The sequence below is a fragment of the Nicotiana tomentosiformis genome, chromosome 6 (assembly GCF_000390325.3).
Source record: "Nicotiana tomentosiformis chromosome 6, ASM39032v3, whole genome shotgun sequence".
In the NCBI taxonomy this organism is placed as follows: domain Eukaryota; kingdom Viridiplantae; phylum Streptophyta; class Magnoliopsida; order Solanales; family Solanaceae; genus Nicotiana; species Nicotiana tomentosiformis.
In genome coordinates this window covers 80174994-80190620 of record NC_090817.1, presented here as the reverse complement: position 1 = coordinate 80190620, position 15627 = coordinate 80174994, and the positions used below count along the sequence as shown (strand labels likewise).

Sequence of the window (15627 nt, the reverse complement as noted above, 5' to 3'; positions counted from 1 at the left end):
CGCATTCTTCATTTGAGCCCAAACTGTAGAGTCTCTGAACCTCGAACCATGCTCTAAGCAAAAATCCCCTCGCGGCCGCGCCAAAGATTTCACGGCCGTGCTTTTCCAATGCGGTGTGCGGTGATTTTAATAGTGAAAGCAGCTTCTCTGAATCTACTTTCGCGGTCTGCGTAATAGTGGCCACTTCAGCGGTGGTCCTTACGCAGCCGCGCTTTTTTGCCGCTCTCAGCGCTCCAGTCTCAGCCTTGGATTCGTGCAAGTTTGACTCCTTCATGAGTTGATTATGACTTCTTTACCTCATTTTGACCAAACCCTGTAAGCAAGCACATTAAGTTAGTTTTCGGGAATACCTTTACGCATTTTTGACCCAAAACCTATGCAAAAGAGAGCAAATAATAGGCTAAAACCCCTAGTTATCAACTCCCCCAAACTTAAGCTTTTGCTTGTTCTCAAGCAAACAAGGTAATTCCCACCTCCACAAGAAAAAGAAAGGAAAATTTCAGCTTTCCTAAGGTGACTTCATCAAGCATCAATTGGGACTAACAATTACCCTCAACACAAATGCATTATCAACAACATCATGCTATGACTTCTTGAGTTCCATAGTTCTAATGTGACACAAAAGCATAAAGAGTTGACTCAATTCATCAAGGAAGCTCGCTCTCTCACGTAGGTCATTGTGGATTCCAAACTCCTCCTCCTCTACTCTCCATGAGCAAATCTCACTTTATAGAATGTGACACTCAAAATAAGGATTGTAAAGAAGTGCGCTCATCACTCTCAAAAGAATGCCACAAGTCCGGCTCTAAGTACCATAAGTTTGCCCCTTATGTAAATCACCACTAATGTAAGCTCACTCAACTTGAAATCATATAGGGCTTTAGCGGGATGTAATGAAGGCTTTTGGATCAAGGTAGGACATAATGAACTATGATGGTTTCATCTTTCCTTAAGCACTCTATTTTCTCATTTCGGTTCATACTTTCTTGACTCTTTGAGTCATTTTCTTCTTTCTCACAATCGTTTTTATCCTTTTCTCATCATTCCATACCTTTCAACATTGTTTTCTTTGAATCCCTTCAACCTTTTCTTTCTTTTTGACATATTTATTTTAACTCTTCATCATTTTCTTTGCCTTTCCTTTTCATCAATTCTTTTTGTTCTTTGTACCTTTTATCACTTTGAAATTCCTCGTCTCTCCCCCAAACTTATGTTTTTGCTAATTGCTCATCACGAATGCTAAGGAAAGATTGTGTGCCAAGAGAGGGTCATTATAAAACGGATGAAGGCTTGTAATATGGCTATTGAATGAAAAAGGCTTAGGCTCAAAGATGTTGACTAGGGATATCATATTGGTAGGTTGCGGAAGCTTTCACAGTTCAAATGGGACCAAGGAGAGCCTACAATCACTTCTCAAGTTGAGCTACACTTAGAATTTTGCCTAGACAAACATTCAGGGCAAGTTCTAGACTTATTGGTACGGGACTTGGACTTGCAATTCAATACCTCACCTCTCTCTCAAGCTAATGGATTGTTAAAGATAACAGAGTCGAGGGCGCATGACAACCCTAGCTAAGATTGAAGATCACAGATGGCTCAAAGAAACCACTTGATGATAGTTTTAGTCAACTCAAGAGTCTAAAGGTCACAACTAGAGCTATTCTTTGTCAATCAACTTGTTTCTAACCATGAGGTCGAAGGTAAATGTGTTAGTACCAAGTGAAGCCTGCTTGAGACACTTTTATTCATTACTACTACATATCAGAGCAAAAAGTAAAACAGACTCAATCCCTTAAGAAGGTCATGCCATCCATCGTTGGGAAAAGTCACCCGGTTCACACAATATCCACCTTTGGAAAGAACCGTAGTATTAAAAAAATTAAAGGCTTATTGATCACGCAAAAATGTGAAAAGAAGATAAAAAATCAAAAAGAAGCTACTAAAGGAAATAAGAAGCTAAGCTATTAAGGAAAAATACAAAAGAAGTTATAAAATAAACTACGGAAAGTAAAATGAATATGTACAATAATGGAGTGAACCGAATATATACAAAATGGAGATGAATATATACATGGAATGATAAAGTTATATACATACCAAAAGTAAAAAATAACGAAAGTGAAAATAACGATAAGTAAAAATAAAGAAAAATAGTATCATAATTATTACATGCCAGTCATCAAATCAAAATAAGACCCCCCCCCCCTCCAAATAAAATATAGCATTGTCCTCAATGCTAAAAGCAAAAATAAGATTAGGGAAGGAATAGAGAGTAAAGAAAACTCCCTATGTGGTCTCTGACTACATGGGGTAAGGCTCACTAGTGGGGACCTCGGACTGCATAGGATCATCAACTCCCTTCGGGTCCTCCAACTGTATCTCTAGGTCCTCTGACTGGGGCACCAATAATCCTCTCACCGGCTCTCTATCAGCCTCTTGCTCTGATGCCTGTGTTGTCTATGCTGCAGGGGCAATCTCCTCCATAAGCAGGTCCAGTGGAATATCTCCGGTAAAATTGAACTTCTCTACCTCCTTCTTCAGTAGCTCCACTGACTCTTCTGAAGCTTGAGTCTTCTTCATCTTTTTGACCTGCTTGCCTAGCTACTTGATCACCTTCCCATGAGTATCTAATGTCTCCAGGATTTTCTTTTGATTGTCCAGGAGCTTCCTCTGGTTGTCCAGAAGCTCCTTCAATGAATCCTCCACAGATGGAGGTACCTAAAGCTGTGATGGGGCCGCCTGTGCTGTGACTGCACTGGATAAGACAGACAGCTTTGATGTAGCTGCTTGCAACCAGTTGTTGACGCTGGATAGCATCTGAGAGACCCGCAGTGAAGTCTGAGGATATACGGAAGATGAGGGCACAGATAATGGGGTTGTGACAGATGGCCCGGATGAGGGAGGTGGCATAGCAGCCGAAGAACCCTATGCTCTGGAAAACTTGGAACCAGTGGCCACTACCCTTGGCTCTTCAGACTGGCCAGTGGAGGTAGTGGCTTTGCCTTTGGACTTCGGGTTGTCTGCTCCCTGAAGGCTGTAACAAGAGAAGGGCCTTTTCGGCTTCACCTTCATGTCAAAGTGTCTCCCCTCAACTCCCTGGTCCTTTAGGTACATAGTGATGAAATTGGGGTGAGGGTAGGACCTTTCTTCCTTCCCGGTTGCCTTAGATATGTTCTGGGCCATGAGGTTCCCCACATTTATTGGGTACCCCGCCATGATGGACGATAAGAGGATCGTCTGGGAGAGTGGAATGTCACTGTCATGCTGGCACGGATCAAGGCGGCTGCAGACGAAGGTGCACCACCCTTTGGCTTTAAAGCTAAGGGTGTTTCTGGTAATTGAGACTCCCGATGTAAGCCGGGTCGGTGTTGCCCATGGTATGGATATCACCTCTGCTACCCATGGACAGGCTGCTTCATCTAATGCCAACTTCTATATGTATAGAGCAGTGTCTACATCATCAAACCCGACATATGTATTCAAAGTTTTGCCATCGAACCGGATCTTCTTATTTCGTACCTTAGTCATATAGGTATCCTTTTTGATGTGGGCAACATTGGCATAGAATTCCTTAACTAGGTACTCATTTGCTTCCGACAACTTGCTGGTGAAGAATTTCCACCCCACTCTTTCATCAAATTGTCTCTTCACATTCGGTTTGTGAGGGAGAGGTTCTCTTTCTATGAAATGTCGCTCAAGGGTGAGCGACCTTTGTGGCCACCATTACCAGAATTTGTGGTAGGCCTTCTCACTCACGAACCTATCTTGCCAAACTACCGATTTCCTTTATCTAATCAAACCCCCCTCATGGGTATCACCTCCTCTCCTGTCGTCTGGAACCTCTTATTCATCATTATCAATAGGAGTAGCTGTTGAGACCGGAGTTGCAGCAGGTGGGGGAGATGGTGCTGAAGTCTCACTACCTCCTTCTGAGACATCACGCGACTTAGATGAGGAGGTGGGTTGATTGACGAGGCGGAAAGGTTGAGATTGAGCATCGGGTTGTTGTGCAGATTCTCCCTCAGAAATCTCTCGGGAAGGGATGTATTCACTAGTGTCCGAAGAGTTAGCCTGAGGTCTCAAAGGTGGGGCCTTTTGCTAATAATCTTCTGAGGTGCTAAGGGTGCAGTATGCTTCCCTTTGCCTTGACCTTGGGAGGATTCTCCCCTCCCTTTTGATTTGTCGGGACCACCACGAGATCGCACCATTATCTGCACACACAATTAGTGAAAGATCATTAGTATTGTGGTTCAATGAATCCTTAAAGAAATGCAGATGAAATGAAACAGTGCATCGCGGACCGCGGAAAAATGGGCGCGACCGCGGAAGGGCCATCGCAGACCGCGTAAAATTGGGCGCGGCCGCGAGGAGGTTGGACTCAGAATACCAACTCTCTGAACATTGGTTTTCGCTGAACACGAAATAATGGGCGCGATCGCGAAACAACAAACGCGGACCGCATAAAAATGAACGCGACCGCGGAATCAATTTGTTAATTCTATGAAGCTCATGAATGAGGTCCGTGAAATTATGGACACGGCCGCGTAAAGTCAGCCGATGACCGCGGAAAAATCACCGTGTCCGCAAACATATAAGCCTACCCAGTTCGCACAAAAGCATGAATGCGGACCGCGGTCCGCGAAATTCAAATCATACTGGCACTGATGAATTATTTAAGACCTAGGGTTTCACTTAGTGAAAATATTTAGGCAATTAATAGGCATAGTGAACAACCCTATCCCCCATTAGGCATTAAACATTACCCACATGCAATTTTAGCATCAATCAAGCATCATTTTGAAATCATGACATGTGTTAAACCCTAAAAAATAAAAAGTAAAACTAGAAGAAAAGAAAATCAAAAGATGAAATTAATGTAAAGATTTGAGCATACCAGATATGGATTTGTAGTAGGAAATTATTTCATGATTAATGAGCTATGAAATCGAAAGTGTAAGAAGGGGAAGATGAACAGTGGTCCATTTCGGTGAGAGTGTGGGGTTCAAAAAGTGTAAAAGTCCTAAGAACTTCCTATTTATACCAACCCCAAAGGTCCCACTGACTTACCTGAGCACAGTCTGCGAAATTCCATCGCGGTCCATGCTTTTTACCTTTCGAAGAGCCTTTTTAGAAATAGTTCCTCTTAAAGCGGATTAATGGGCGCAACCGCGTAAGATCAACGCGGACCGCAAAATTATGAATGCGGACACGAATACAACTTTAGAGAATTGATATTCTGGACTTTTCAAGTCCGCGTCCGCTGACAATTTGCGCCCCCGTGAAAAGCTCTCGCTGACCGCGAAATTTTGAGCGCGGTCCACGTAATTCCCCAAACTTAGGCAAATTTTTCCAGTAATAGTCCTATACTACACAAACAATTCCTACACAAAGCTCACAACCAGTTAGTTCAAAATAAAGCCTGATATAAGAAGAAAATCAATAAAGAAATAAAAACACATGGGTTGGCTCCCAAGAAGCGCCTGATTTAACGCCGCGGCATGACACATGTTACCAACATCATTGGAAATTGATCAAGGCCACCACATGGCTATCATCAAACTTGCCGAGGCACAACCAGTTAGTTCAAAATAAAGCCTGATATAAGAAGAAAATCAATAAAGAAATAAAAACACATGGGTTGGCTCCCAAGAAGCGCCTGATTTAACGCCGCGGCATGACACATGTTACCAACATCATTGGAAATTGATCAAGGCCACCACATGGCTATCATCAAACTTGCCGAGGTAATGCTTCACTCGGTGCCCATTAACTCTGAAGATTTCACCATTTTTGTTTTTCAAGTCAAGAGCACCAAAAGGAGTCACGTGCACCACCTCAAAAGGGCCACTCCATTTTGACTTGAGCTTTCCCGGAAACAGTCGTAACCGGGAGTTGAAAAGAAGAACCAAATCTCCCTTTTTGAATTCCTTGTTCCAGGCATATTTGTCGTGCAAGTACTTCATCTTGTCCTTATACAAGGACGAGCTAGAATAGGCATGAAACCGGAACTCATCTAGTTCATTGAGTTGCTCCACCCGGAGATTGGCTGCAATATCCCACTCAATATTTAACCTCTTCAGCGCCCATATGGCTTTATGATCTAATTAAACCGGCAAATGGCACACTTTCCCAAATACCAACCGGTACGAAGACATACCGATTGGAGTCGTGTACGCAGTCCTATAAGCCCACAAAGTATCGTCAAGTTTCCTTGACCAATCCATCCTATTTACATTGACAGTTTTTGATAATATGCTCTTTATCTCCCAGTTGGAGACCTCAACTTGTCCACTAGCCTGGGGATGATAAGGGGTTGATACCTTATGATTGATACCATACTTGGAAAGTAAAGTGTCGAAGGCCTTATTGCAGAAATGAGAACCCCCATCACTGATGATTGCCCGAGGAGTGCCAAAACGTGTGAAGATATTTTTCTTTAAGAATGCCACCACACTCCGTGCCTCATTGTTGGGCAAAGCCACGGCTTCAACCTACTTGGAAACATAATCAACAGCCACCAGAATGTAAGTGTTGCCACACGAACTCACAAAAGGCCCCAAGAATTCTATGCCCCACACGTCAAAAATATCGATCTCAAGAATAGTGGTGAGAGGCATTTCATCCTTCTTAGAAATTTTACTAGCTCTTTGGCATTCATCACACCTCTTAACAAGCTCACTTGCATCTTTATACAGGGTAGGCCAATAGAATCCACAGCTAAGAACCATTGAAGCAGTTCTCACCCCACCATGATGACCACCGTAGGGCGAGGAATGGCAAGCATTAAGAATATTCATTTGCTCCTCTTCCGGGACACATCTCCGGATCACACCATCATTGCAAATCTTGAAACGATAGGGATAGTCCCAATAATAATCCAAGCTGTCCCGTTTGAGTTTCTTCCTTTGGTTAGAAGAGAGCCTACTTAGGACAATGCCGGTCATAAGAAAGTTAGCCACATCAGCGAACCAAGGCATACCATTCAAATACACGGAGAAGAGTTGTTCATACGGGAACGAATCATTAATCTCGAGGCCATCATGGGGCCTCCCCTCCTCTTCTAAGCGGGAAAAGTAGTCCGCCACTTGATTATCACTTCCTTTTCTATCAATGACTTCAAGGTCAAACTCTTGAAGTAGAAGAACCCATCTCATCAACCTAGTTTTCGAATCCTTTTTGGTCATCAAGTAACGGAGTGCCGCGTGATCGCTGTGCACAATCACTTTGGCACCCATGAGATATGGCCTGAACTTTTCCATGGCAAAGACAATAGCTAATAAATCTTTCTCGGTCACTGTATAATTGACTTTGGCGTCATTCATTGTTTGCTTGCATAATAGACCGGATGAAATATCTTGTTGACCCTTTGACCCAAAATCACTCCTACCACAACGTCACTAGCATCGCACATGAGCTCAAATGGTAAGCTCTAATTGGGTGCGGTAATGATGGGAGTGGTTGTCAATTTTACTTGAGAAGCTCAAAAGCTTTCATGCAATCTTTATTGAACACAAACTTTGCATTCTTTTCTAGCAGCTTGCACAAGGGGTTCACCACTTTTGAGAAATCCTTGATGAACCTTCGGTAGAACCCTGCGTGCCCAAGAAAGCTCCTAACTCCCTTGACGGAAGTAGGAGGAGGGAGTTTTGAAATAACTTCAATCTTCACTTTATTCACTTCAATACCGTTCTTTGAGATCTTATTTCCGAGGACAATTCCCTCCTCGACCATAAAGTGGCATTTTTCCCAATTAAGTACTAGGTTGGTCTCTTCACATCGGGCCAACACTTTGTCAAGATTATCCAAGCATTCTTCAAATGAGTCCCCCACAACACTAAAATCATCCATGAACACTTCGAGGAAGTCCTCTACCATATCCGTAAATATTGCAATCATACACCGCTGAAAGGTAGCCGGTACATTACACAAACCAAACGGCATCCGTGAGAATGCGAATGTGCTATACGGACATGTGAAGGTAGTTTTCTCTTGATCTTCCATTGCAATGAGAATCTGGTTTGTACCCAGAGTACCCATCCAAAAAGCAATAGTAGGCACGGCCTGCAAGTCTGTCCAATATTTGATCAAGAAAGGGCAATGAAAAGTGGTCTTTGTGGGTCACTTTGTTCAGCTTTGTGTAGTCCATACATACCCTCCATCCAGTGACAGTACGAGTGGGGATCAACTCATTTTTCCTATTTGTGACCACAGGCATACCCACATCTTCGGCACACATTATACCGGTGAAGTCCATGAACTATCCGAAATAGGGTACACAACCCCTGCATCAAGCCACTTGATAATTTCCTTCTTGATGATCTCTTGCATATCCTCGTTCAACCTCCTTTGATGTTCCACGGAGGGTTTGGCATCATCCTCTAGTATAATTTTGTGCATGCAAAAGGCGAGGCTTATACCCTGAATGTCAGCCAAAGTCCATCAAATTGCCCTTTTCCTTCTTTGAAGCACCGCAAGGGTGGAGTCTACCTGCACGTTAGTTAGGCAAGCAAAAAGAATAACATGTAATATGAAATAAGGGCCTAAGAATTCATACCTGAGGTGTGAAGGTAAAGGCTTCAACTCCAATGTTGGTGTCTCCTCGATTAAGGGCTTTGTTGGTAGAGTCTTCCGGTTTTCCAAGTCCAAGGAAAGTTTACAGGGCCTATATGAGTAGGATCCCATTCCTTGCAACGCATTTGCACATTTAACCAAGCCTTCCTTTTCATCATCCTCATGGTTTAACAACACAGCTTCCAAAGGGTCTTCCACATTGATCATGGCACTCGTGTCATCAACTATCACCTCCATCACAAGATCCATAAAAGAGCAAACTTCATTGCTATTTGGTTGCCTCATTGATTTGCATACGTGGAATACAACTTTTTCAACGCCCACTCAGAAGGTGAGCTCCCCTGCTTCCACATCAACCAATGTCTTCCATGTTGCTAGGAAAGGTCTCCCCAATATTATAGGCACCTCATAGTCGACTTCGCAGTCGAGAATCACAAAATCAGCAGGCAAAATAAACTTGTCGACCCGGACTAGAACATCATCAATAATACCAAGCAGCCTTTTCATTGTCTGATACGTCATTTGTAATCTCATGGAAGTAGCTTTTGGTTGCCCAATACCTAATGTCTTGAACACGGAATATGGCATCAAATTAATACTTGCTCCCAAATCACACAAGGCTTTTGCAAAATTGGCGCTACTAATGGTGCATGAAATTGTAAAGGCACCGGGATCTTCAAGTTTTGGAGCCATCGAGTGCACAATGGAACTCACTTGATGAGTCATTTTGATGGTCTCACAATTCATAGATCTCTTCTTAGTTACCAAGTCCTTCATGAACTTGTCATATCCCGGCATTTGTTCGAGAGCTTCCACCAAGGGCACACTGATTGACAAACTTTTCATAATCTCAATAAACTTCTAAAATTGGTTTTTATTACTTTGCTTTGCAAGCCTTTGAGGATACGGTGGAGGAGGCCTTGGAAAAGGGGCCTTGGCTCTAGGAACTACCATTTTCGGTATATCTATCACGTGTTCCCTAGACGGGTTCACACCATTTTGAGTCTCCTCCATGTTGTCATCAATATTGATCCTCACTTCATCATTGGCTTGAATCTCATCATCTTCTTGCAACACAACATCATCACTCACAATCTTCTTTGGATTAGAGGTACTTGCATCTCCACCTCTACCGCTTCTTGTGGTCAATGCCATAGCATGGCCTGTATTGTTCCCACCCTTCGAGTTTACTACCGTATCACTTGGTAGTGCCCCCTTAGGGCGAGTATTCAATGCTTGAGAAATTTGACCCATTTGTACTTCCATGTTGCGAATAGAGGTAGTATGGGAGGCTATTTGGGCATCGGAGTCAGCATTCCTTTCCATCATTTGTTTGAACATACTCTCTATTCGCCCCATCTCATTGTTTGAAGAAATTTGCCCTTGAGACGAATATGGAGGCAGATTGTTAGGTTGTTGATACATCGGGGGCCTTTGAAAGCCCGACCCCTGATTGCCTTGATTATTATTATTCCAACCCCCTTGGTTTCCATTACCGCCCCAATTGTTATTGTTGTTCCCCCAATTGTTCGAGTTGTTGTTGTTGCCATTGTTCTAATTCCCTTGGCCTTGGTTGCCCCAATTTTGATTATTTCCTTGCGATCTCCATTGTTGATTTGGAGCATTGCTCCGTTGACCTTGGTAGTTATTGTCATATAACACTTCCTCACTTTGATCATCATAAGAATCATCTTGATTGTAACCACTATCACTTTGCTCATATTGATCTTGATTGTTTTACACTTGTTGACCACGTTGTCTCCTCTTGTTGACCATGACATTTACCCCTTCCATGGTATTTACTTGCTTTGTCCCTTGAACTTGCTGAAGCTGGGCCTTTGCTAACTGATTCATAGTAGTTGTCAACTCGGCTATGGCTTGTCCATGATCATGAAGTTCCTTGTGAAGATGGATGACATTAGGGTCACCCTGAGGAACATTTGCCCGACTCTGCCAAGATGAGGATGTGTCAGCCATCTCATCAAGTATGTCACAAGCATTGGCATAAGGCATTTTCATAAAATTTCCCCCAGCTAGCTGACTCACCACACACTGGTTAGTCATGTTGATGCCCCTATAGAATATCTATTGAATCATTGCTTCAGTTATATCATTGTTTGGGCATTCCTTGACCATTGTCTGGTATCACTCCCGTATTTCATGTAGGGGTTCATTAGGTTCTTGTTTAAATGTTAAGATCTCATCCCTCAATGATGCCATATGACCCGGTGAGAAAAACATGGCTACAAACTTTTCTGCCAACTCATCCCACGTGTGTATGGAGTGGTTGGGTAGCCTCTCGAGCCAGTCCAAAGCTTTCCCTCTAAGTGAAAATGGGAAAAGTCTCAATCTCAGAGCGTCCTCCGACACGTTCGTCTGCTTGCTCCCCCAACATGTGTCTACAAAACCCTTTAGATGCTTGTATGCGTTCTGATGAGGAGCTCCAGTGAAGAAACCCTTTTGCTCCAATAGGGTCAGCATGACATTTGTAATTTGAAAATTGCTCGCCCGAATCCGGGGCGGGACAATTTCACTTGTGTAACCTTCATTGGGTAGCACCCGGTGTGTTGCTCGTGGAGGAGGTGGGGGAGGGTTTGGAATGTTGTCATTAGCCTGATGGCCTCTTCTTTGGACTTGAGGTTCTAGATTAACCTCATCCTCACCATTGTCATCTACCTCTTCCCCCGGAAGAACATGTCCGAGAGCATCATTATGAGCCATTTGGTACCTAAAGCGATTGATACACAAACATTATAAAAATAGAAGAAAAGAAAAACAAGACACATAAATAGTTAGATAGATAGCCAACACCGTCTAACTCTCCGGCAACGGCGCCAAAAAGTGATCGATGCCAAACCTAGACCACTATAGAGTAGCGAGGATGGTCGATGCAGTTTTATCCAACAGGTCGGAATCGATTTCCACAGGGAGTTAATTTGGCTTGGAGTTGGGTATCTAACTAATCGAGATGTGCGTGTTGTTCCTAATTGCACTTCCAAACATTGTTGCGGTTGATTCTATTCTAATTTTTATACTATTGTATGCTGAGTGTAAGTTAAGTACAATATTTTTGGTGAATGTTTTCAAGTGTTAAAAGGCACTATGGAAGTGACTTCGGCCTAGGTGTGTATCTAATGGGTATCAATAATCTAGGACAATCTTGTTATGATTGGGGTCATGATATAACCATCACACATAAGTTCTCACTCTATACCTCTCGGTAGTTTGAGTGACTTTGCCCAATTTGGCTTTTTCAAACCCAAATGGGTGTTCATACAATACAAGTGAAATTGGCTATCTCTAGGTTTAACCCTTTAATTGGGGCTATCAATCTCTTGAGTTCATCCCAATTCCTTGTTAGCCTAATTTTCCTAGACTTAGTCCTTCTTTCTCAAGAAGAGTCTAAGTCATAAAGGCATGAGTCAGTGTTTGCAACCACTTATTCTACAGTTTTAGCATGAATTAGGCTAAATATCACTAACCCATAAACAATTAAGCCCTAAAATTCAAGACCTAATAAATACTCACACTAGGGTTGGGTCACAACCCTAGCTATGGGGTCTAGCTACTCATAATAAAAGCAGATATCAAAGATAAAAATGAAATATAAGCCATAATATTAAAGTTCAAAATGAAAATCTAAAGTTTTAAGGTAAATCAACTCTAAAATTGCCCAAAAAAGGAAAAACTAGTCGTTCACGTGCTCTGCTAAACAAAACTTTTTTTAAAAATGTCAAAAAGGTCTATTTATACGCAGCTAAAATTTTCGGACAAAAATGCCCCTGCGGAGGATTCACGGACGCGTAATTCTGACCGCGTCCGCGCATGAGCTTTCGCGGCCGCGTAATAATGAGCGCGTCCGCGTTTCTTGAATACTGGGCTTGGATTGGGCTTAGTTTCGCGGACCGTATAATTTCAACCACGTCCGTGTGTGCTTTCATCGCGGGCATGTAATTTGGACGCGGACCGCGTTATTCAGTTAAGCCCGACTTGCAGGGTCTCTAAACCTCAAGATGCGCTCTCAGCGGAATTCCCTTCGCGTCCGCGTAAGATCAATTCGCGTCCGCGTAATTTCGACGTGGGCCGCGTTCTTCATTTGAGCCCAAACTGTAGAGTCACTGAACCTCGAACCACGCTCTCAGCGAAAATCCCCTCGCGGCCGCGCTTTTCCTATGCGGTCAGCGGTGATTTTAGTACTGAAAGCAGCTTCTCTGAATCTACTTTCACGGTCCGCATAATAGTGGCCACCTCAGCGGTGGTCCTTACGTGGATGCGCTTTTCTGCTGCTCTCAGCGCTCCAGTCTCAGCCTTGGATTCGTGCAAGTTTGACTCCTTCATGAGTTGATTATGGCTTCTTTACATCATTTTAACCAAACCCTGCAAGCAAGCACATTAAGTTAATTTTCGGGAATACCTTTATGCATTTTTTACTCAAATCCTAAGCAAAAGAGAGCAAATAATAGGCTAAAACCCCTAGTTATCACTTTCTATTAAAGGTCTTATTGCTGATGTCCTCATAGTATGCTTTCTGTTGCTGCCTCGTTAAAAACCTTACCAGAAAAACCTAATTGGGACAAAAACCGAACGAAGGGAAAAATAGTGCAGCACATAATTTGTGATCGGATAATGTTCATCGGCAATAATATCTTTTGAGGTGTTCCACGTTCCAATTGTTGGGCAACTTTTCTCCATTTTGATTTTCCAACTCGTATGAACCTTTCTCGGTGATAGCTGCAACCCGGTAGGGGCCTTCCCACATTGAACCTAGCTTCCCCGCATTGTTCTTCCGGGTTTTTTGAGTTACTTTCCTTAGGACCAAGTCTCCCACTTTGAAATAACAGAGGTTGGCTCTTTGATTATAATACCGCTTCATTCTCTGCTTTTGAGCTACCATTCTTACATGCGCCAAGTCCCTATGTTCATCGAGCAGTTCCAAGTTGACTAACATTACTTCATTGTTTGATTCTTCATCTTCCTGGAAATATCTCAAGGTGGGCCCCCCTACTTCCACCGATATTAAAGCATCTGCACTGTACACGAGGAAAAAGGGGTTTCCCTTATGCTTGACTTGGCCGTAGTTCGGTATGCCCATAGAACTCCGGGTAATTTCTCGGGCCAGTTACCCTTAGCTGCTTCTAACCTTTTCTTGAGGTTTTGAACAATTACTTTGTTTGTCGACTCCGCTTGACCGTTTGTGCTCGGATGATATGGTGAAGATGTGATCCTCTTTATTTTTAAATCTTGGAGGAACTTTGTAATTTTGGCACCAATAAACTGTGGCCCATTGTCGCATGCTATCTCTTTTGGTATTCCGAACTTCCAAATTATATTTTCCCGCAAGAAATCTACCACTTCGCGTTCTCTGATCTTCTGATAAGGACCTGCTTCCACCCACTTAGAAAAATAGAAATCTTACCTTTCCGGGATCCGATGGTAATGGTCCGACGATGTCCATCCCCCATTTCATGAACGACCACAGGGACAGAACCGAATGTAAGATTTATGTTACTTGATGCGTCAGTGGTGCGTAGCCTTGACACTTATCACACTTTCGTACGAAGTCTTTGGCATCTCGTTCCATGCGTGGCCAATAATATCCTGCCCTTACCAACTTCAGTACTAAGGAATCTGCGCCTGAGTGGTTGCCGCATATCCCTTCGTGAACTTCTCTCATGATATAGTTAGCTTCGGATGCCTCTAAGCATCGGGCCAGCGGGCCTTGAAAATATTTTCTATACAATTGACCTCTCTTGAAGCTATATCGTGTTGCTTTGGCACACAGTGCCCGGGATAGTTTGGGGTCTCCAAGTAGCTTCCCGTGTTCGAGATAATTGATGATTTCATTCCTCCAGTCCCAGACCAGACTAGTCGAATTTACCTCATAGTAACAATCTATATCCAGGACTAAGTTCACCATTTGTACTATAGTCCCGGACTCCAATCCCTTTATTTCCGTCGATGATCCTAGGTTTGCCAATGCGTCTGCTTTTGTGTTATCTTCCCTTGGGATATGAGTAATTGACCATTCCCGGAACCGCGCTAACAGAGCCTGAACCTTTACCACGTATTGTTGCATGCGCTCCTCTTTGGTCTCGAAGATCCCGTAGACCTGATTTACCACCAGCTGTGAGTTGCATTTGATTTCGATGACCTCGGAGTCAAGTCCTCGGGCCAATTTGAGCACTGCAATCAAAGCTTCATACTTTGTTTCATTGTTAGTTAAATGGATCGTCCTGATGTCTTGCTTAGGGTTTCCCCCGAAGGCGTGATTAAGACTATACCGAGACCGGACCCTTTTACGTTGGAAGCTCCATCCGTAAATAAGGTCCAAACCCCTGATGTAGATTTCGACACCATTACTTCCTCTTTGGTTGCCAGAGGCAATAATCCCGGACTGAAATCAGCCACAAAGTCGGCTAAGACTTACGATTTAATTGCAGTCCTTGGTTTATATTCTATGTCGAATTCACTCATTTTGACGGCCCATTTGGCCAATCTACTCAAGAGCTCGGGTTTATGGAGGATGTTCCGTAAAGGGAAAGTAGACACCACGGCTATCAGGTGGCATTGGAAGTAGGGCCTCAGCTTCTAAGCGATGACAACGGGAGCTAAGGCCAGTTTTTTTAAATGTGGGTAATGAGATTCTACTCCTGTTAAAATTTTACTAACATAATAAATGGGAGATTGCATACCTTCGTCCTCTCGGACTAAAACCTCACTTACTACAACTTCCGAGACCATGAGATAAACCAACAACCTTTCACCTTCTTTTGGTTTTGAATGTAATGGAGGGCTTGACAAGTACTTCTTTAAATCCCTCTAAGCCTACTGGCACTCTGGGGTCCATTCAAAATTATTTTTCTTTTTGAGCAGTGCGAAGAAATGATGGCACTTCTCTGATGACCCGGAAATGAACCTGCTCAAAGCTGCCAATCTCCCCATAAACCTTTGGACTTCTTTCACGTTTGATAGTTGGTCCGGAATATTTTCTATGGCCTTGATCTTATCGGGGTTTACCTCAATTCCCCTTTTGTGATACCAGAAACCCCAGAAACT

The 15627-nt window shown here is 43.1% G+C and overlaps 1 protein-coding gene across 1 annotated transcript; it reads right to left on the bottom strand.

Annotated features, from left to right (window-relative positions):
• Nucleotides 1–8895: 8895 nt before the first annotated feature.
• Nucleotides 8896–9297, bottom strand: LOC138894273 (uncharacterized). The gene has a single exon (XM_070178957.1). It carries the CDS (start codon nucleotides 9295–9297, stop codon nucleotides 8896–8898), a length of 402 nt encoding a protein of 133 aa, XP_070035058.1.
• Nucleotides 9298–15627: the final 6330 nt, after the last annotated feature.